Raw genomic sequence first — 24,119 nt, 5'->3', positions numbered from 1 at the left:
GAATTACAAGCAACCTAGTAACCCAGCAAAGAATTCTTCACAGCACTTAAACTTGTCTTCATGGCTTCCCAAAGATTACATACACAAATCACTCCACAAAAGTGGCGTAAGAGACTTGTGCATAGATAACTACATAAGACAATTGCCTTGTTCTAACTCTTAAAGAGTTCCCCAAAGTGAAATGTTTTATAATCCTTTTTGTGAAGTAATAAGAAATAAAAGAGTTTGGGCAAAGATTATCCACAAGAAAGAAACTTTTTTTTTTGGGGGGTTCCAGCTGAAACACAATAAAGAACATAATTAACTTCACAATTCTTTGTGTTTTTCATTTGACTGCAGGGAGGAGATGAAAGAGGACTGTTAAGCCTTGCATTCCATCCCAATTACAAGAAAAATGGAAAGCTGTATGTGTCTTATACCACCAACCAAGAACGGTGGGCTATTGGACCTCATGACCACATCCTTAGGGTCGTAGAATACACAGTATCCAGGTATCAGTAGCAGTCTAAAATTCACAAATTCTGTATTTCTCAGCAACCTTTTCATTTTAGTATTGCCCATTTCTAAAATTAACTATCAGATTTACAATGTGTATACTTGGGCACTTGCAGAAAAATTATTGCTGATTTTATTTCAAACAGTAGTTTTGGAACACCAGTAAGTACACTGGCTTATTCTTTTTAAGGCTTTTTTTAGTTATTCTGTCATTTTTAATTATAGTTATTTCCTACTTACTGTGTATAGGCAGCAAATTATTTTTTTGTGCATGCTGAAAAATTGAAATTTCTCAGAAATAATTGTTTGATATTTTTCCACCAAGTTACAACATCCACATCTTAAAGTGTAATTTGAACAAGTCAAGTTTATTTTGAGAAAGAAGAACAACGATAGTGAACTGTGAAAACTGTGTTCGTATCTTATATTGCAGGAAAAATCCACACCAAGTTGATATGAGAACAGCAAGAGTGTTTTTAGAAGTAGCAGAACTACATCGAAAACATCTAGGAGGACAGCTACTGTTTGGCCCAGATGGTTTCCTATACATTTTTCTTGGAGATGGCATGATCACTCTAGATGATATGGAGGAGATGGATGGTTTAAGGTACAAAAACTACCAGTGGATAGAATTTTATTATTGTCTTCTGGTTTTGCACACTATTTGGGGTCAGAATCAAAAGTGATCAGCAGTTGTCAGGACAAATCTTACTTTACTCCCCCTTCCTTTACTACATAATCCCACTGTTTTCAGTGCCTGGGTTTAGCAAACTGCTGATTTTCAGAACAGTCTTACTGCTTAAATACATCTTCTTGTAGTTGTGTGCTGTCAAACCATTTAAATATTGGAGGCCTCACCAGTAGATGCAATTGTATTTAAGCACAGGTTAGACTTCTTTTTTCCGAACTACTCTATGAACAAGACAACTTTATTGAGCAAACATTCTAAAAAAGTGTCACTAACACATACCAAAATCAATAACAACACTGTATCACTTAGGAAAACGGCTAGAGAACATGCAGCAATCCTATTTTCATTCTACCTATATGATTTTCTCAACCTGCTTTTCCCCTCTGTTTTACTATGGTCCATTAGAGTTGCAACATTTGCCTTAATTTAGAGAAAGTGTGGTACTGAGCCTTTACAGACCTAAAAGGAGTTGCTATGCTCAAAGGCCTCTTTGGATCAGCAGAATAGCAGGTGGTCCTGCCCTTTGCAGTGAGAATACACTTCAAACCAAGACCAGAGAGCAATTCTAATACTTGATTTTAAATTAACGTAAAACAAGGGGAGACTGCAACAGATTCATGATGAAGAAAGACAGAAAGGAATCCATTTAAATATCACATCTATTCATGTTTGTAAAAAGAGTTTCAATGCTCTTCTTCTACATTCTTGTCCTTCTCCCTTCCTTTCCTCCATCACAATCATGAATGTAAGGCAAAACATTTTACTCTGTCCTGTTTCATGTAACAAGAAAGTTCTGATTCTTTACCAAAAATACCAGCATCTCTATTCAACCAATACAATTACTTTCCTTTTTGTTTTTTTAATTAATGTATAATTAATCTTTGGATTCTACTGTGCCTAGGAATCATTGAATTCAAGAGTAGGATTCAAAGTGTTAGCAAAAAGCATTATGTAACTACATAGCGATTATATTCATAGTTACTGTAGAGGAGATACAGTCTAAAAGAGTTAATAGCTTTATGTTTGAAGCCATAAAACAATGTCCATGTATGGAAAGTTGCTCTTATTATCAAGTTGCTTCCCAACAGCATGGTCAGAGGCATTCTAGTATGCACATAACGAGGCAACATATTGGCCAAACTGAATCGTTGATAGGTTCTGCTTGGACTTGCATGTACCGTAAAACCAATCTAGATGTGATTATTCAGTAAAGTGGGTGGTTTATTTTGCTGGTTCACTGTAGTATTATATGGATTAAATCTACCAGTAAAATACTTTTTAAAATAATTATTTTATCCTCCAACTTTCTCAGTGATTTTACAGGTTCTGTATTGCGCCTCGATGTAAATACTGACCTGTGCAATGTCCCTTATTCCATACCACGAAGCAACCCCCATTTTAATAGCACAAACCAACCTCCTGAGATTTTTGCACACGGACTCCACAATCCAGGCCGGTAAGTAAGTTAAAATTAAAATGAATTAGTCTGGAGCAGATACTGTTTTCAACCAGAAATCTTTTATACAGATGGGTAACAAAATTTTAATAATGAAGGCACTCATGAACTTTTTAAAACTGCCACTCCTCCACCAGTTAGAAACAAGTGTACATTGGCAAAGCGGAAGGAGAAGAGAATGCACAACTATTACAAGTCAAGAGTGAAATGACAGAAACAAAGTACAGGATTTTTGTTTTTAATGAATAATAAAATGATTACCTTTATGAAAGGAGAGAACTTAAAGCAGAGAGTTGCTAAAGTACAGCTGAAATGGGAATCTGAGAAATTAGAGCAGTAGAATCTTGATTGAGAAAAAAAGGCATGTGGAAAACAAATGAGAACATCTGGTGATTTCTAAACAATAACAAGGAGGAGAACAATGCTTTAACTAAACAACACATAATTCAGCAAATTAGGTGGGTGGTAGTACTGAAGTGACATTTCAAGTCATGGTTTGAAAAAATTCAGAAAGTCAAGTTGTTCAGATAAGGAGTTGATTCTTGGAGTTTTTAACAGTCCAACATTCCTACACCATATAAGTCAACTCATTTAGCTTGGTTAACGCACTATTCATTTGAGGTGCTATTGAGTAGAGTACGTTTTATCACTAGGAAAAAATAGTTTTGCTTCACATTATATAAAAAATGGTGCAGGGATGGGAAAGGTATATTATCTCTTGTATACAAATCTGACGCACTTCTCAGATATTTTGGCTCAGTATGAAACAGGTCCCTCAAATGAGTAGGCACCACAAAGAAACAATAATCCTTCAAAATGTGATGCTTCATACTATTGATAGAAAATGATACATTATGAGCTCATCTAGCTCGTGGATTTTCTTATATTTTTTGTTTTACAGATGTGCTGTGGACCGCCACCCAACAGATATAAACATCAATTTAACTATACTTTGCTCAGATTCAAATGGAAAGAACAGATCTTCAGCAAGAATCTTACAAATAATTAAGGGTAAAGACTATGGTAAGTTCCAGCCAGGGTAAAGCTACTGGGAACAGTCGGTTTCTGTGCCCATGGAATAATATATAGAAAGCAGAAAAAAATAGATAAAGGTCTGTATAGCCAAGATAGGTAACTTACTGCATAGACAGGATAGGTAACCTGCAAAAGATAGAACTTATGAGAAGTATGGTACAAGCAGATAAAAGACGCAAGACAAAACAAAATGTAAATGACTCAACATTGTTCTTGTTGGTGTAGAATATCATGTAAATAAGATTTAAGAAATATGCCAGTTTCTAGTCTGTCAAAGATCTCACTGTTGCTGCATATGATGGCTCATAAAGAAAAGATTTTGGAATATCAGGAAGTGATGAAAATGTATTCTTAGCCACTCACAAATAACCTTTTAAGATACCGAATGGAAACCTCATGTAATGTGCCTCCTATAATGGAAAAAGTGAGATAGACAACAACAGACCACAACCAAACAGGGAAATGACTGAGCTCTGTTTAAATGTTACTAAAAATGAAAAACTTAGAAAAATGCACTATGTTACTACTTCATAATAAACGACTGGTTTAGATTAGATTGCAAAAAGATAAACATACTCCATTAGGGACTTAAAATTTTCAAGTGTTTCACGTGCTCTCTGAATCAGTATGATTGTCAGTCACAATTTTAGTTTAAAGTTCAACTCTGATACTCACTAAGATCACTTGCTAGTTCAGGCAAGCCAGGTGACAGTTACTATGAGCTATCATCTACCTTGGCTGACCATTTAACAGCTTGTAAATTCGTGGTGGTAAAAGGTGATAAATGCCAAAGGTGTGTAAAGGCATCAAGAACTGGTCTATCTCCTGGAACGTAGCATTTTCTGATTTCATTCACATCCGTAGTTCTCCCACCTGTACTTTATTCAAAAGCAAAGCAGCTGTGCTGGCTAGTACAATAGTACACAATGGTGTAATGCAATTGTTCCAGTCTAGTTATTGCATGTATTTTCTGTGTTCATTTTATAAAAGCCAAACCAAAGAATAATATTTGGTAAACCACTGCTCCAACGGAATTTTGACTGCATCTTTATTGCAGAGTAAAGCAATATTGTGTCTATCCAGAACAGCTTGCCAATATTAATACTAGGCTGTGGGTCAATTGCTTCAATAAAAAGAGCTCATCATCCTTTTCTCCCACATAAAATTTCAGCTCTTACTCTTGTAGAATAATCTGTATGAAAGACTTGCAGATAGCCCTCCAACCGGAAAAAAAAGTTCCTATAAAACAAAAAGGTCTGTTGGCTGTGGCTTTAATTTAAAATTATGCAGTTAGCATGTCAAGTTGAGCCTACTTTTACCCTAAGCAGTATTTGATTGCATGAATAGGAACATTACACTGAAACTTCCTTGAAGACATTCTTTGATATGACTAAACTCTGCAGTTTTGTAAAAAAGGAAAAGAGTATGTGTAGGAACTGCAACTACAACAGCAGCATAAAATAAATTATCACAAGATGCTACAGCCAACAATACTAGTGTTTTATGGGAGGTAACACACATACCATGTTTAAAACTGTGATTTTGAAAGAGTTTCTCAAACCCTTGAATGGCTTTGAAAACAAGTTCTGCTGAAAATCACTGGAATTTCTGCTTTTAGATACTGGAAGGACTTTACAGTGAAGGGGGTTTAATTATATTCCTGAAGTTCAAGAGATCCATTCTGCAGACTGTATTGACACTTAAAAGTTAATAGCAGTAATCACATCAAGTTCAATGGAAGTCCAACCTAATCCTTATATAGTTTAATTCTCCCAGCCTGTGCAAATGGAAGAAAGCAATTATAGCCTCTCCTATCTAAATCCCTAACCGATTGTTTAATAAACAGCCTTTGTTGTAATTTTCTAATTTTGTTAATGTTTCATTTCTGGCAACACATCTTGAATTTTGAGGAATGTTTAAATGGAATTAACCTCTTTTCTTGAAGTAATAACATTTTCATAAATGTGAATCAGAATATGAAACTGCATATGATCTAATGCTATGGTAGTTCCTTTTTAGAAAGTGAGCCTTCACTTTTAGAATTCAAACCATTCAGCAGTGGATCCTTGGTTGGTGGATTTGTCTATCGAGGCTGCCAGTCTGAAAGACTCTATGGAAGTTATGTATTTGGAGATCGCAATGGGTAGGTTTCTTATAACTCTCTCTTAAACAAAAATGCGTATAACATATATTTAGTTATCGAGGTTCTTATATAAAGGAACACCAACAGTTTTGTATATTGTGTCACTTTGCTAATTTAGCAGTGTGACAATGCAGATTAAATTCTAGATTTGGAAATAAAATAGCACAGCATTCTAACGAATGGCGACATACGTAACATATCTGATCCTTGGAAAAAAGTAGATAAAGACACTCACAGCACGGCACTCTTAAGATTTTAGTTCTTAGTTAGCAAACAGTTACATGCATCATTTACATTATGATGGGTATAAATGTTAATCGTGAAACTGTTTCCCAAACAGATCTAACTGATAAGACATTGACAACTTTGGGGGTTTTATGGAAACATCACTGATGGAGCAAAATAAATGTTTTTTTAATAAATGGGCAGTTTTCCCATGCCAAGTAGCTCAGTATTCACAAATGGCTGTATAGTATAGCTTGAACCCAATTTTGCCATGTTTGAATGACAGGAAGGGAAATGCTGCGCTTTTTAAGCATCTGAAAAATAACAGGCAGGAAATCATAAGATGATGAACTGCACAGATGTATCTATGGAGCTACTTGCAGCAAGTGCTTACTTATTTATCTGGACAGTGAAAACTCTCTATTCAAAATGTAATATAACAATTTGCTTTATGTGTTTTTGAATGTAGAAATTTTTTAACACTGCAACAGAGTCCTGCAACCAAACAGTGGCAAGAGAAACCCCTCTGTCTTGGCAACACTGGTTCGTGTAGAGGTTTCTTTTCAGGCCCTGTCTTGGGATTTGGTGAAGACGAATTAGGTAAATAGAAAAAAAAAAATGTTATTAAATCATAAGCCTTATCGGTAATGCCTGCTGAACTGTTCAAAATTATAATAAATATTTAAAAAGAAGAAATCTGAAGGCTATCTTTCCTTTGCCAAAGCTGTCTACACTGCTCTCAGCTACACCTTAGCAGCCTTGTAAGAAGAACCAAGAAGAGAATGGGTTGTTGGAAGGGGCAAAGATCCTTACTGTCTCTCATATTCTGTGAACTGTGTCACTCACTATGACATGATGTGTCATATTGCTTTTATTCCCAACTTGCTTTTATTCCCAACATTACAGACTTAAGGGGCAAAGATATTGCATGAGCAGACCAATCCCCCTCTTCTCCCTTCCTACCCAAATTTTTTTTTTAACCAATTCTATACAATATGAAACAAAAAATGTTCATGATAAAGTATCTTTCACATTTTAGCATCAATTTGGGGAAAGTGCTTATTTAAATTTTCAAATAGCAATGATTCTGTTGTATATTTCAGTGATGAGTGTCTCTTCTGAAGTTTTTTTAATCTCATCTTGCAAATACAGCTAGATCACAGAAGTCATGTATTTGACATCTTAGGAAAGGAGAACTAATTTATTGCGTTGGTTTCTTTAACAGGTGAGATTTACATATTATCAAGCAGTAAAAGCATGACACAGCCTCACAGTGGAAAACTCTACAAGATCATTGACCCAAAAAGGTGAGCATCACATTTCTCACTAAGATCAGTCTTTCCTTCAACAGGTTAAAAAACAAAAGGTAAATGTAGTTCTTTCCATGTAGCTGAATTATGCAATACTGACATTCAATAAGAAGGGAAATTCTCAGTGCAAGGGGCTTCCAAAAAGCAAATCAGCAGCAAGCAGAATAGATTCACTAAAAGTAATCACTGTCTCATAGAAAGTGAATGTCAGAACAACACAGGTGTAACCAACACTAACTTCTGGAAATTTTTACTCTTTGACATCATGCTAAATGCTGCCCACTTTCCCACCTAGATTCACATTCTTTGCATGCTTTCATAGAAGTGTGGACATATTTAATGTGGAACCATATGGACCAGTATAGGTAAAAGATGCTCCTGGTAGTTCTGAAGCCGAATGACTTGTAGGTACCACAGAGGTTATGCAGCATCAATGGAAGGCAGATGCTGGAATTCTCCCTAGCGCTACTGCTTCATTACCTGCCACTGTGGTGGGACAGTGCACAACAGGAGCTGGCTCAAAAGGTTACTACTGGTTGACAATACCTACTGTGTATACTGAAAAGCTACTACAGAAAATAATTTGACAGTAGTAGCTAGCAAACAAGCCATCCCCGGTCAGTTCCAGTCTCACTTCCTCAATTTCAGTTTTGCCGTAATCTCTGAGGGACAAATTCAGTCTTTCCCAAACATCTCTTCTGTTCTATAGGAGGTACCACCAATGGAGAATAATACAGAGGACTGAATCCTCAGTAGGTGTGAATTGTCACTGCTTACTGGTTTTCAACATCCTTCCATACCCCTGCATTTACCTGTCTCTCCCTGGGGAGATTTCGAGCACCAGGGAAGAAAACCTCCTGTCCTTGGACTGTGTGCTAAAACACTAAATTCTTCAACAGTTCTTAAAGCATTGTTTCCAAAAGGCTTATGAATCCAACTCAAATGGTTTATAAGACACAGAATTAATATGATTGGTTTATTTAGAATAATTTACCACTTGTAAGGTGAGGATAAATTAAAATTTTCAAACCAGAGTTTCTTGAGATGTGGTCACTTTCAGGTTCTTTGCAGAGCAGCTAGAGCTATGAAAATATCAGGGAATCTGGAAAGACTGCAAAAAGCCAGTCCCCAACATGACCCGGGGGCCCCGGCAACAATAAGGGAGGATGACTAGCAGATACTCACTTTAGCTAGAGAAATACCATTTTCTTCATGATGGATCTTGCTGCCCTATCAGACCAGGTCTGTGGCATGTAAAGGTACCACATCCACCCTGCAAAAGCATCAGCGATTAACACAAAATGAAATGGCCAACAGAAATGAAGTTTGTCGTATTAATTACTTTGACCCCTTCATACTCTGCAAAAGCAACTACTTCAGCATGTTTCCCCATTAGCATCACATACAGTTAGGCTTGAATTTTTGGTTTTGCTGTTGACTGTTTAAGAGAGGAATTTATTTTTTTGTCAGAATTTAAATTCTAAAAATTGTTACTGGGACAACAAGTTAATTCAATAATAAATTCATTAAATTGGATGCACACTGTACTGTAAGTTACAGTAGAGTTTCAGTGTTTTATAGTTATACTATCCCAAACCTATAGCAAATAATTTGGAAGCAGATGTTACTGCAGGTTAGTGCAGTCTGTCAGTCAAGGTTATTATGTATGTTTTATTTATGCGTTCTGGTATTAAAAACATTTTTTTAGAACAAAACTTGCCATTCTTACTGGGATTGTTTAGTCTGTTGGTGTACGGTCTTGAGTGAATTTTACACCCTAAATCCACTATTAGTATCTAATTACATGGGGCTGCCTTGTTTGACCTCAGCTTTTTGTTCCTGTTACCTCTTCCAGTAGGGTGGTCTTCAGCTGACATACCTGAAAGGCCAGACCTCCCATTGCTGCACTCATGGTTGCTGTTTTCATGTATGGAAAAGGGTCAAGACTGTGTTTGGTTACTGGTGAAAGTAACCAGAAAACTATAAAATACTTCTGTAAATTGGCACACAGTTGAAATTAAACAGACTGTGGCAAAGGATATAGGTTTTGGTAACGCTTTTTAGAAACATGGGATAATTTTCATTCAGGCAAAGTTCTGAGTTGTGTTGTTTTTCAATTTCACACCATTGCAGGCTTTTAAGTGAAAGATAATGAGTTACTTCCACAAAAGAGCATTGCAGCTCTATTTACCATTTCATACTAATTTCACATTACACATATAAACAATTTAAAAATTCCGTGGCTGTGGCAAATGTTCATGTAAAGCTTTATTAACAAAATATTAATTGTTGTTCATATGCTAATATTTTTTGCATGCTAATATTTTGTTGTTCCTTTTAATGTCTTCCCCATGGTATGCACCATACAAATACATCAAATATAGGTGTAAACCCTAGCACAGTAAGCTTTCTAGAACACAAAATAAAGATGCTACAAGTGGGCTATGAGCACCAGGTATAAATAAAGTCATCAAAGTATTGATTTGTCACGTCTTAGAAATTCATTACTTACTAACAAAACCCTGTGAGGGGTGGCCCCTGGAAGACTCATCAATTTGCAGAGAGAGCCTTCCATGCATGGGGCCATGTAAAAGAACAAAATTATCATTCCTTGTGGTAGCCCCTTGCTGGAAATTAATAACTTCATGCAAAAACCAGTCTTCTTCTGCTAGTGGTCATTCATAAGCTGCTGCAAGCTTATGAAATTATTATTCTATTCTAAATAATAAATGTTACATGAAGATGCAGGATTTGGTTTCTTTTGATCTTTGTAGAAACCTACTGCATAATCAAAGTTGTTCGCAAACATAACCATGACCCTGATTTCCTTGTCTCAAATGTAGCTTAAGAAAGAAACCTACTATTTGGATATTGCTAGCAGTAGAAAAAAATTCAAAAGAAGTGGGCAGGCTAAAACATTAGAAGGTCAGAGGATGAGGGTAATCTAGAGAACCCTTTGCATTAGTCTTCAATAATCAGCAATGGGAAAGTCCTATCCTAAAACAGTCCTTCGCATGTCAAAAAAAAAGAGGAGTTAAACTGAGGTGATGTATGACAAATCAATAAATAGGATCAACACAGAGGTTCTGAATCCCTCCATCATCAAGGCAGTTTGAAACATAGAATTCAAGGTACCACAGGAAGCTTTTGTTCAGTTCCTCCAAATACTTAAGGTCAATAACTAAATAGCCTCACATCAAAAGCACAGAATTGAATAATCCTTCTTTTTGTAACAAGGTTGTTATGATGATACATTAGTACTTGGGAGCTCTTAGACAATGAAGTTATAAATCAGAAACAGAAAAGTCAAAAATGAATGTAAGAACCAAGTATGTGAGGTGCTGCAAAATACACATATACTACCTATTACCAAAATCGAGTAGAGTAAAGAGTATAGGTAACAGCCTATTTAGCTTTGAGATTGGAGGAGATGTGGGAAATCCTAAGAATTACAAACACATAAAACCAGCATTAGGTAAATTGGTTAAAATAGCAGACAAAAGAAGAATTTCTTAAGTTAAAACTGTGTCTCTGAAAAATATAGCCATTCATTGGTGGTTATAAAAAAATGTTATCACAAGTTAACTACTTTCCAGGGTTTGGAACTAATGAGAAAATATAGGGAGAGAGACTTATATACTTCTCAACTAAAAGGTAGGGTTCGTCAGATGTCCTGAAGACCAGGGCAAATACTAGCATTTTATAAATTGTCTTTCTGACCAAAAAAGAAAAACTTTTTATTTTCTATTTTTCTACTTTCTGTTTTATAATTTTTCTGTCTCTCTTTCTGTTTCTACAAATAAATACATACTAATATCAATCACAAAAACATTGATGAATGCATAGGAAAAATAACTAGGTAAACAGTGATATAGAAAATGTGTATAGGTCAAACTATTCCGGTTAGTCAATAACAGAGAAAAAAAGGAGACAAACCCATTAGAAAAGAAAAGGTAGTCATTTTCTAGCATGATAAGAGGAGAAAATCAGCTGTAGGCAATACTAAAAATGCATAGTCAAATAAGAAATGGTTCATATCAGCTGTAATTTAAACTTTATTACCAGCTGTTCTTTGAAAACCACAGACAGGGACAGACCAAGAAGTAGGAAAATAAACTTTGGAAGGTGGCAGAACAGCCATAATGTGGCTCTGTAAGCCTTCTTTTAGAATATTTCTATTATGATCACTTTTATGTCTAAGCAAATTATAGATAAAATGAAAGAGATTCAGAGAAGAGTACTCAAACTGATGGACAATGCAAAAGATTTCCATTTAAAAGATGAGATTAAACCCAGAAAAGTTGATAGGGCAGTCACGCAGTGCTGTATCCCCTGTGAAGTTTTAAGTGTTTGCCACTGTCAATGCCTTGATTCCAAAGGGGATGAATAATTCTTTTGACCAGGATGGCTCACTGGAGCCAGCAGGTGATTTTTACAAAAGTGGGCAGAGCTTACGTAAGTGTCCTTGCACGCGTAAGAAGATTTCATCTTCCTCTCCTAACACCTTATAGATCTGGATTTCAATATGTTTCGTATCAACAGCCAGAATAGCTGCTTTTCATTGGATTGAAACTTGAACTTATAGAATCATAGAATCATAGAATAGTTTGGGTTGAAAGGGACCTTTAAAGGTCATCTAGTCCAACCCCCTTCTTTGTCTAAAAGATAAATAAAACTTGATTCAAACCATCTCACTCCTCTTTTATGCCCGTCCAGAGTATGTAATTCCACTTATCATCCTTTCCATCATCACGTTCTGGGATTTCCGCTATCGGAGAGTATTTCCAAACAGACTGATTTCAAACACTAAGGGACAATATCTAGGTCATACCTCATTTTGACATTGTTCGGGCTCTTTACAAAAACATTGGTGATTTTATTTTTTAGTATGAGTCAAGAGTGTTTGATGGTATGATAGAAGCATAGCATTTATGAAAGCGTAGCCCTCTTGAAGACTTTGATTCCTATGGAAATGGAACCTCGGAAACATACGGCATTAGACTAATCTGCATCAAGATACTCAGTTCTGATGGATTATAGATATACTCTGAAGCTACTACTGGAAACTCTCTGTAGAATGAGCCAATTTTGTTGGTGAATGCTCTCACCAACCCAGGTGGGCTATATGATTTCTTTCTGTTCAGAAAGTTACTATCCCTTAAGTCATTTGAGGGAATGGAAAGCCAGAATTAATGTCTAATTATGTTTAGTTTAGCCGGAGCATGCAAAATTCTTATCTCATTTACCAACCCACATGCAGTTACTATTCCCAGAAGAGACACTAAAGAGAAATTAGAGCTTTTTGCGAATACCAGTCTAGAGAGTTTCACTTTACAGAAGTACTTCACAAAAACTCCTTTGTAACCACGATGGAAAAACCTAAGGATTTTTTTCAATCACATCACAGCTCACTGACTGTAAAAGTTTTTGTTTTGGTTTGGGATTTTTTTTTCCTTTTTTTTAGTCTTTCTAGCATTGGCTCTTAAGGAGTTCTCACTTTTTATCGCTTTATAAGGAAAAAACAGCTTAGTTTATCTTTTGCTTATTTTCTGGAGCCTGCAGGAAGCCTCTGCCATCCTAAAGAAAGTCACACATAATAGAGCAGCTTTAGCCCAGTAAGCCAGTCTTTCCCAATTCATCAGTCAAAGTGTTATGCAAGTGGCCCCCTAAATTGATAAATTCCCACAGTGCCTGTTGACCCAGCTGCCAAGTGCTCATGCAGCAGGTGTTGTTTTCATGACCACCCTGACAGTAATACAAACTGTTTAGCAGTTGCATTGACCTCTTAGCTATTAACATTGATACAGGCTTCACTAGGGACTAGTTTTCAAACATGACAGAATTTCTTAAGACTAGAGGTCATGAACAAGTATAACATATAAGAATAAATTTGATATGCTGCTGAGTTTAAATCTTAAAAGCGGTGAGTTTTTTCCACATTATTCCCATGTAGTAAATCTGGAGACAAGTAACGAGCTTTTGGCATCTCTCCCAGCTCTAAAGGTATACTTTTTAATTTTAGAAGCTGTACCTGAGGAGATGCTATATTTATTCTATGACAAGTAGTAAATTTAGTCTATGACAAGGAGTGAAACAAAATTATTTTTTCTTGACATTTTCCCTTATAAAGGGAAAAAAATGAACAACTAATGCACAAATTTTGGTGATATACCTAAGCATCATTCTAATACCTAATATCTTGTGTGCAGTTAATTGAAGCGTAACATTCTTTCCATATATTTTGTACCGCAATCAGGATTTCTACGGCAGTGTCTCTTGTTCAAATCAGAACATCCAGGAATTTTGTCTGGGTTTTTTCCTCACTTTAGTGGAAAGTAGAGATTTTTGATATTGTGTCAAAGGCATGATGGAGGAATTGTTTTCTGTTCAGTACCATTGTATTACTGCTGAATTTGACCCTCCACTTGCATTGCTTTATGTATGTCTGAGTTACAGGCTAGCGCATACAGCAACTAAATCACTCTGTGCGTTTAGTGGAACTGTGAAGAGATGCACTAAAGAAAGCATGAAATCCTAAGCAGTTCCAGGATGAATTTTAATCTATTAAAGCATGTTAGACTTTTATATGCCTCTAAACTAACAGCAGAGGCTACTTTCTGGTACGAGCTACAGTAATGCAGCAAAAATTATTTTATACATCATACAGTCAAGAATTCCCAGCTCACTGCACACGTCAGTGAAGGGACCCAGCGAGGGCCCCAGCCCCCAGTACAACTTTTTCTCCATGTTTCATACATTTAGAGTTGTTACACAGTTTCATGAAAGCATGTTTTAACAAGCAAGATATACTGTACTGTACTGTATATATGAACAGCTCTTTAAGATAACTAGAATTGTACAGACCATATAAATAGTCATTATCAGCTACATTTTTGGCTGACTTTCTGCGGACCAAATAGTGCTTACTGTAAGAGTAATCAAGCTGTACCCTTTAGAGTTTTATAGGTTGAGGGAGACAAGGAAAAAAATTCTCTCCAGCCCACAGTGTGGCTCCATCTATTCTGCTCCATTTTCCACGTCAAGAGACACAGCGAAGCACTAGTTATATAAACAAAATCATAGGCTTCTCTAAATGCTGGAAAGATCAAGTCCCAACAGTCAGTTTCAAGACTTATGTTACCTTTGTGAGATTCAGTTCAACTTATGCTGAGCCTGAAAATTTCTACCCCTTTAAAGCCTTAAGAATGCAAAGTGTAAGTATTGTGGGGCAGAGACTTTCTCTTGATACGTGTTGGTACCGTAACGGCATTCAGATCCTGAGAAAGAAGTGTGGCTTTTCCCATAGCACAACTAAGGAAAACCGGTAATTCTTCTCACACACAAGAAGGATTCTGCTGCAGCTGCATTTGTGTTCCTCTCGTCCTAAGGCACTCTGCCAACCAGAATTTTTTCCATCTTTGTTTCTACTCCACCCCACCATTAATAAAATTATCCGAGGCTGATGAGTGCAAGTTATTGATTGATGGTAGAATAAAAGGCAAGGTTATATTCACAAGTACCAAGAGCACTAAAAAACTTTAAATGATAAAAGTGACCAGCCGTGCTTTGCTGGATACAAAAAAAGCATGATTTCTGCCTCCCTAATTAAATACAAATAAAAAAGAACCATATACTCCAGGACTATCATAGATAAATACTTTACATGTATTAATAAAATAAATAATTATCTTCACAAATAAAATATCTCTGTGACTTATGAGGTCATTCTTTGCTAAAGATATGCCACTGGAGCTCTTTTCCGAGAGATGCTCCAGGAGCCTGAGGTTACGCTTCCTGCTAAACACAGTACTGTACTTGTGTTTGAGCAAGAAAAAGAGAAACTCCCATTTAAAGTAACTTGAAAGAAATGGGCTTTAACAGAGACAGATGAAGAAAGAATGTTGTCTCCTATGCAGTTGGCTATAAAGAAACTAACTCAAATTTAGATTTTTTTTTCCAGAGGTAGGAATTAGAACACAGACCTTTTTACTTTAAATCTGAACAAGTCTCCACTGAAAATCATATCATCATTTTGTAGAACTGTTTCCAAAACAGCATTGCCTGTGAATCTCGTATATAATTTTTAAGTGTAGGAACTTTCTTAACTAGATCATATGTAATGCACTCATTACTACAGAACTGGAATTCCTTACAGGTCAAAAAAATAATGCATTATATTTAAAAGACAGCTGTGGAAATATGTAAATGCAAAACCTGAAAGGGTTTCAAATATGCTGCACGAAAGGTGTCAAAACATGTTTCAAAGCCCTTAAATAATACAGGACCTTAATTCTGATTCTCAGAAGTGCTTTTGAAATCAGAACTTAGTGGCACACTAAAGATGCATCTACACATTCTTTCTGTCCTTAACATCTTTGGGGAACCAGTTCTTCTGTATGTATGTTTAAATAATCATGGTAGCAATTAAGACTGAGCAGAGAAAGTGCTACAGTGAAACAAACCAGTGAGCCTGTACTCTATTACTCTGTTTCAAAGAAAAATGCAAGAAACCCTGTAATGTACCATTAACAACCTGCATGCCAAAATGGGGGGGGGGGGAGGGGAATGTAAGTCCAGTCAGCTAGTGAGGGACTTCTTTGACATTAGGTATAAGTGCTTATTTTTCTTAAAAATTATTTTTACCCTATCTAATATTACTTTGAATGGCCCCATTGTGCATAGAAATATCTTTTTAAAATCCTACTAGAATATGGGCTTCATTGATATCTTAGAAGCCATAAGTTCAACTAGTTAATTTTATTTTCTTTAGCTTAATTTTTTCCCTTGATATTTCTTCTGATGTTGAAATGGGAGATAAACAAGAATGCCCAGTTTTCCTCCTCTTTTTTTTCTGCCACTGTTTCCCACACCTCCATCATACCCCTTCTTTCTCAGACTCCAAAGACTATCCTTTTCTCTACACAGGAGTATCAATCTAGGATTTTAATATTTGACCGGGTAATCAGTGCACAACTTGCTATTCCAGCTTTTCCATATAATTGGGGTTTTAATATTGATGTCAGTATAATGAACAATGTTATTTTCTATTCTATTAGATCTCATACAGTTTTGTTTTGGTTTGCTTGGATTCTAGCTGGACACTTAGCCAAGGTTTCTCTGAGCTCTCCACAAAACTATTAGAATCTTTGTCCTGCAAATTTCAAGCTTAGGAATGTATGGCTGTAGTTCAAATTATTTCCTTGAGAATGAATAATTTTGTATTTGTCACTAATTAACTTAATTTGCCATTATGCTCCCATTCAATTACTTGTTTAGATCTCTTGGGAGATCCTGATGTTCTTTTCTCAACTTATTCCTGTGCAATCAAACCCACAGCAGAGACAAAACATGGTACCTATACTGGGAACCTGTAGCCTTGTGATGATCCTGTCAGTCTCTAGCTCCTGAACTCAGACAGCAAAGAAAATAAGTGGTCAGCATTAAGACATACAGCTAAATTAAAAAAAACAAAACAATAAACACCTAAAAAAGCACTGGAAGTCTTATCAACAGTTAGGGCACACTTAAGTTAAAACACTTAAGTGTTTTACACGCTTAACACTACAGAAGGAACACTACAGTTCCATCTTTGTTAACGAAAATAATGCTGTGCTTTTGTAAATAAAAGAGGCTACTGGACATCCAAAATATTTTATAGAGACTGACAGAAAAAATTGCATTATGTAAGACTTGACACCAAGAAGCCCAGCAAAAAAACAGTATCAGAAATATTTTAAGTCAGCTGAACTAGAATTTTCTTCACACATACATTTCACAGAATCACCCACAGAATGGCTGAGGCTGGAAGGGAGCTCTGGAGGGCACCTGGTCCAACCCCCCTGCTCAAGCAGGGCCACCTACAGCCAGTTGCCCAGGACCATGTCCAGACAGCTTCTGAATATCTCCAAGGATGGAGACTCCACAACGTCTCTGGGCAACCTGTGCCAGGGCTCGGTCACCTTCATAGTGAAAAAGTCTTTCCTGATGCTGAGATGCTTGAATAAGCATCTGGAATGCATAATCCAAATATGATTTCATGAACTAAATCATGGAAATAAAAAACCTGCAATGTCAAACTGAATTCATAGGCAGAGGTAATACTTTCACAAAATTATTATGCATGTCATAATGTGACATAAAACTTGCTGTTCACATTACTCTTCCCAGCATACAATTGGAAATATAAATCAGCTAGAAAAGCAAAAAGACACCATCAGATTCTAGACTGAATTATATGACTGTTTGGGCTCCCTGAAGAAAAGCCACCCAATCAGTAGAATTAGGACACCTAATAATGATATTATCTAGAGATATATGCTGCCTGCAATAAGCTCCTCAGCAAGCTGGTTTTGCCAGGTTCAAGCTTCAAGAATTCTCAAGAACTATTATTTAATCTTGTAGAAGATTTCTGAAAGCAGTTATATGAAAGAATAGCAAATCACACTGTATTCTTCTGCAATGCAACATATCATTTCTATGTTTACTGGTGTTTTTGAGAAAAAAAGCAATCCCCTTAGAACACAGATTTCTCTGGTAATCCACTGATAATACCATAAAAGAGAATCAGGCCTTTAATAAAAACCCAAAGTTTTTCTCCTTGATCCCGACTTTTAACTATCTGCTTGGTTCATATATTTTTATTCAGGCCTTTAGTCCCTGAAGAATGCAAAAGAACAGCTCAACCTGCACAGACACTGACATCTGAATGCTCAAGGCATTGTCGGAATGGGCACTGCACTCCCACAGGAAAATGCTGCTGTAATCAAGGCTGGGAAGGAGAGTTCTGCAGAACTGGTTTGTACATAGATTCATAGCAACAAGTGAAAAAAGCAGTGATGGGTCATAATTTGCTTTTATTTATTTGCTGAGAGAAATTTTCAATATAGATCATTGACCGTCAGTTCTAAGACAACATTAAAGAAATACTGATCTCATGAATTGTAGGAGAACAATAAGTCTTTAGATAAGTGCAATAGTTAAAACATCTAATGCAATGTGAACCAATACAGAATGCAATTAATAGCATAAATATGACAGACAACAGTATTCTTATTTTTTCGCCAAGATTGTAAAATGAAAGGAAATGCAATCAATACATGTTCCATGTTTGGACATTCAGCTTCCACCTGCAGTATTATTGTCAGTGTCAAATAGGAGTACCTTGTCAGGAAAGATGATAAATCAGACCTGCAGGTCACTATTCCGTATTTTGCACTTCGCTAATTTAATGCAAATACTTTAGTTTTGGTACATTCTTACTTTTGATCCTACAAAATAAAATGGCTCCAATTTGTTAAAGAGAATTCTATGTACAACTTACCACAAAGCAGCTAATAATCAGAACGTTACTGTAATTCATTATTAATTGCAGTGCTTTCATTAAGTCCTATCTTGTTGCCATAGCATATCTTTTAAAAGTCACTTGAAGAAGTGACTGTGATCAAACTAGATGGTGGGTATGCCACCAAAGGGGTGAGATGAATGAACCTGGAGTGCCACAGCTGTGCTATTACTGTCTCAGAGGCTGTGGTTATGTCTGAGCTGTATAACTCTGGCCTATGCAGATCTTCCAGAGCAAGCCTGGGTACCAGGAGGTGTTATTAGTGCATCAGCACAGTCTTCTGACTGAGTGTATCTGCTCAGCGAGTTTGACCAGATGCCTATACAAAGAGATAAGGTTAATGTAATGGCAGTAAAACTCAAAAGAGGAAAAGAATCACAGAGGAAGACAAAGCAAGGATCACATGATGGACCAGGGATAATCCAGGTTGGAAGAGCACTCAGGAGGGCCCTGCTGAAGCTAGGTCAGCTAAGAGGTCCTTATAGCCTGGAGTGTAAATTTCAGCAACCTCTGGATTTTTAGTGATCAGCAGAAGTGACTTCGTTTGGAATAAAATGAAATGAATAAAATCACTAATGATGTATCTTACTGGCAAGATTCATGAGCTGACCATCATATGGCCATGCAACAAAGGCAGGTTGGAGAAATGGAGGAGGTAATCTGGCCAAATAGCCCAACTTCAATTGTCCTCACTTGTCAGTCAGAGATTTCCTACATTTAGAGAATGAGGCCCCTTCTACAGCCCTTGTCCAATGTTGTAACTTAAAGTAAAAAAGGTCTCCAGTGTGAACATAAATGTGTCTTGAATAATGTTTTGTTTAAAAATTACAGCTCTATAATAGATAATTTGATAGATGCAATGTACAAGAAAGCTACAGGAAGTATGTAGACTAAGGATCTTTCTTCCCTGTATCCCATGCAGCACTTAACAGAGATGTTCTAGGTTGGACCTCAAGCTACTATTACACTTTAAATAAGAAAACGAGGCATCAGTTTCCTCCTAGGGTAGAATCATAGAATCACAGAATGCTTTGGATTGGAAGGGCCCTTTACAGGTCATCTAGTCCAACCCCCCTGCAATGAGCATGGACATCTTTAACTAGATCAGGTTGCTGAGAGCCCCGTCCAACCTCACCTTGAATGTTGCCAGGGATGGGGCCTCCACTACCTCTCTGGGCAACCTGTTCCAGTGCCTCACCACCCTCATTGTAAACAATTTCTTTCTTAAATCCAGTCTAAATCTGCCCTCCCTCAGTTTAAAACCATTGCTCCTTGTCCTGTCACAACAGGCCTTGCTAAAAAGTCTGTCCCTGTCTTTCCTATAGGCCCCCTTTAAGTACTGGGAGGCTGCTATAAGGTCTCCCCGCAGCCTTCCCTTCTCCAGGCTGAACAACCCCAACTCTCTCAGCCTGTCCTCATAGGAGAGGTGCTCCAGCCCTCGGATCATTTTCATGGCCCTCCTCTGGACCCGCTCCAACAGCTCCATGTCCTTCTTGTGCTGAGGGCTCCAGAGCTGGACGCAGTACTCCACGTGGGGTCTCACCAGAGCGGAGTAGAGGGGCAGAATCACCTCCCTTGACCTGCTGGCCACGCTTCTTTTCATGCAGCCCAGGATACAGTTGGCCTTCTGGGCTGTGAGCGCACATTGTCAGCTCACGTCCAGCTTTTTGTCTACCAGTACACCAAGTCCTTTTCTGCAGGGCTGCTCTCAATCACATCATCCCCCAGCCTGTATTGAAACCAAGGATTGCCCAGACCCAGGTGTAGGACCCTGCACTTGGCCTTGTTGAACCTCATGAGGTTCACATGGGCCCACTTCTCCAGCTTGTCCAGGTCCCTCTGGATGACATCCCGTCCTTCTGGCATGTCAACTGCACCACTCTGCTTGGTGTCATCTGCAAACTTGCTGAGGGTGCACTCGATCTCGCTGTCAATGTCATTGATGAAAATACTGAACAGCACTGGTCCCAGTATGGACCCCTGAGGGACACCACTTGTCACTGAACTCCATCTGGACATTGAGCCATTGACTGCTACCCTTTGGATGTGACCATCCAACCAATCCTTATCCACTGAACAGTCCACCCATCAAATCCGTATCTCTCCAATTTAGAGAGAAGGATGTTGTGGGGGACTGTGTCAAAGGCTTTACAGAAGTCCAGACAGACGACATCCATTGCTTTTCCCTTGTTCGCTGATGTGGTAACTCCATCGTAGAAAGCCACTAGGTTGGTCAGGCAGGACTTGCCCTTGGTGAAGCCATGCTGGCTGTCTCGAATCACCTCCCTGTCCTCCATGTGCCTTAGCAAGGCTTCTAGGAGGATCTGTTCCATGATCCTCCCAGGCACAGAGGTGAGGCTGACAGGTCAGTACTTCCCAGGGTGCTCCTTTCTACCCTTTTTAAAAATGGGTGCAATGTTTCCCTTCTTCCAGTCACTGGGGACTTCACCTGACTGCCATGACTTTTCAAATATCGTGGAGAGTGGCTTAGCAACTACATCAGCCAATTCCCTCAGGACTCTGGGATGCATCTCATCAGGTCCCATAGACTTCTGTATGTTCAGGTTCCTCAGGTGGTCACAAACCTGATCTTCCCTTACAGTGGGAGGGGCTTTACCCCCCTGGTCCCCAACATGTTGTCCATTGACTCGGGAGGGGTGAGGAGAGCGGTTGCCAGAGAAGACTGAGGCAAAAAAGTTGCTGAGTACCTCAGCCTTCTCCTCGTCTGTTGATACTAGGTCACCAGTTTTGTTCATCAGTGGAGGTACGCTTTCTTTAACTTTCCTTCTCTGGTTGATATACCTGTAGAAGCGCTTCTTGTTATTCTTTGCATCCCTTGCCAAGTTCAGCTCCAGCCGCACCTTGGCCTTCCTGACCCCATCCCTACACAACCGGGGCAGTGTCCCTATACTCTTCCCAGGTTACCTGTCCCTGCTTCCACTGCCTGTGCATTTCCTTCTTGCCCTTCAGTCTGACCAGCATGTCTCCACTCATCCATGCTGGTCTCTTGCCTTCCTTGCCTGATTTCCTACATGTGGGGACTGAGAGCTCTTGCGCTTTATGGAAGGCACCCTTAAAGATCTGCCAGTTCTATTCTGCTCCCTTGTTCCTGAGGGCAGTTTCCCAGGGGGTCCTACTGACTAACTCCTTGAAGAGCTGGAAGTTTGCCTTCCTAAAATTTAGGGTCCTGACTATACTCCTCACCTGTGCGATATCCCTCAGGACTGTGAACTCCACCAATGCGTGATCACTGCAGCCTAGGCCGCCTCCAATCTTGATGTCACTGATGAGCTCACTTGCATTGGTGACCATCAGGTCCAGTATTGCATCCCCTCTGGTAGGGCTGTCTATTACCTGGGTTAAGAAGTTATCGTCAGTGCACTCCAGGAGTCTCCTGGATTGCCTACAGCTTGCCGCACAGATGTCGGGGTGGTTGAAGTCTCCCAGTAGGACAAGAGCTTGCGAGTGTGAAGCTTCCTGTAGCTGGAGGAAGAAGGCTTCATCAGTAGGCTCTCCTTGATCAGGCAGCCTGTAGCAGACACCAACCACAAGGTTCCCTTTGTTGCCTCGGTCTCTAATTCTTACCCATAAGCTTTCAACCTGCTCATGGCTATTCTTCAGGGACAGCTCTTCACACTCCATCCATTTCTTGATATAGAGGGCAACACCTCCACCCCTCCTTCCTTGCCTGTCCCTTCTGAACAGCCTGTAGCCATCGATAGCCACACTCCAGTCATGGGATTCGTCCCACCAGGTTTCACTAATGGCAATCAGGTCATAGCTTTCTAGCAGCACGGTGGCTTCCAGCTCCTCCTGTTCATTGCCCATGCTGTGTGCATTTGTGTAGAGACACTTCATCTGGGCTGTTGGCCATGTCACCTTCCTAGTGGAACACCCCTTATTTCCTTTAAGGTGTTCCACAGAAGTTGCCTTGTTGGGTCCTACTACCTCAGGAGCCCCCAGCTCATCTTCGCAAGAAATTGACTGTGGTGCAATCACAGTATAAAAGTAATTAAGAAACTCATTAATAAAATCAAGAAACCTGGTTTTATATAGCGTATTATAAATCTCTCTAAATCAATATTATAGCTTTATTGTAATAGATAACATTAAACAGCAAAATGTCTGCAAAAAGAAAGATACATTATATTTATCACAGTGCTGTGACTCTACCTCAGAAGAAAATACTTCCACAGCTAAAGTTATTGATTGTTAGTTTTGCTAACAGTGGCTACAATTTAAAATAGCATTTGTATTTGAAAAACTTAAGCAAGCTGATTAACCTAGAACTCTATAGGTAAATAGTCAGGCATCTGCTAAAGAAAGAGGGAAAAACTTTGAAACTTAACTCACTGATAAAAGCTATCAAAAAAATACTCTGGTTCTTTTTTTTCTAAAGGGAATTCAATTTTGTTCCAAGCGTGAGTGATTCAAGAGCCAATGAAGTGCATCTCTGTGGTCAATTGTAGTCTGCTCTGCTAAGGAAAGCGTGTAGTCCAGAACTCTGCACGTACAAAGGAGTTTACCTGAGATTCAGGTAGCTTGGAGATGGCCAGGTGCTAAAATGTGTCACCAACTTCAGGACTTTTTTGGGTTGCCAGCATTAGAAATTGGATGAGGTAGACCACCACTGTTTAAAGATCTAGATATGCTGTATGTCTTGTTTTCAAATGATAAGACATTTGGAGCCTAAAGTCTTTTGAGATGGGTCTTCTACGCACTCCAAAATCAAGCATGAATATGGGAATTGGACATTTTCAAAAATCTGCTATTTGAGTTTCACAGTCTGTCCTGGGTGACGTCCTCTCAGACATACAAAATTGCTTCCTCCCCCTAATATTCTAAAACTTAAAAAAATACGGTTTCAAAACTTCTAATATTTCATCCTTTCTATTTTGTTTTTAATTTATGTGCTTTATCATTATAAGTTTAGAAAAGCTCTTAATGAATGCATACACTATCTTTTCGGTTTGTGATGTTCTAAACAAATTAGAAAATTGCTGTTTTTTTCCCCACAGCAAAATGTGACCCAGCCTGTCGACATGGAGGTGTCTGTGTAAGGCCTAATAAATGCTTATGTAAAAAAGGCTATCTCGGCCCCCAGTGTGAACAAGTGGATAGAAACATCCGAAGAGTGACAAGGGCAGGTATTCTTGATCAGATCCTAGACATGACATCCTATTTGCTGGATCTAACCAGCTATATTGTATAGTTTCTGGGACTATTTGGAAACTACACTTTCAACGGGCATTTGTTTTGAATCCTGTCGTTTTTAAAAGACTGTTATCCTGCAGCAAATACCGGTGATTTGATTTACTTTATTAATTTAAGTATAATATCCACAAATGTGCAGATAAATTCTTTGTATGTGTGTAAATATTTCTGTACGTCTCCACAGACGTACCGATATCCAATACGTGCAC

At 38.2% G+C, this 24,119-nt stretch overlaps 1 protein-coding gene across 1 annotated transcript in view; it reads left to right on the top strand.

Moving 5' to 3' along the window:
• HHIP (hedgehog interacting protein) overlaps positions 1 to 23,908 on the top strand; it is a 73,879-nt gene extending 49,971 nt beyond the window's left edge. The window contains exons 5-13 of the mRNA XM_072862266.1: positions 340 to 491; positions 929 to 1,102; positions 2,499 to 2,642; positions 3,544 to 3,665; positions 5,697 to 5,820; positions 6,515 to 6,645; positions 7,271 to 7,352; positions 18,001 to 18,149; positions 23,715 to 23,908. Coding sequence (XP_072718367.1) covers positions 340 to 491; positions 929 to 1,102; positions 2,499 to 2,642; positions 3,544 to 3,665; positions 5,697 to 5,820; positions 6,515 to 6,645; positions 7,271 to 7,352; positions 18,001 to 18,149; positions 23,715 to 23,908 — 1,272 coding nt within the window. The remainder of the gene's footprint in view (positions 1 to 339; positions 492 to 928; positions 1,103 to 2,498; positions 2,643 to 3,543; positions 3,666 to 5,696; positions 5,821 to 6,514; positions 6,646 to 7,270; positions 7,353 to 18,000; positions 18,150 to 23,714) is intronic.
• The last annotated feature ends 211 nt before the right edge of the window (positions 23,909 to 24,119 follow it).

Source organism: Ciconia boyciana, chromosome 5 (assembly GCF_034638445.1).
Source record: "Ciconia boyciana chromosome 5, ASM3463844v1, whole genome shotgun sequence".
Lineage (NCBI taxonomy): Eukaryota > Metazoa > Chordata > Aves > Ciconiiformes > Ciconiidae > Ciconia > Ciconia boyciana.
The sequence above is the reverse complement of the archived record's forward strand: the minus strand, read 5'-3'. Positions and strand labels throughout refer to the sequence as shown.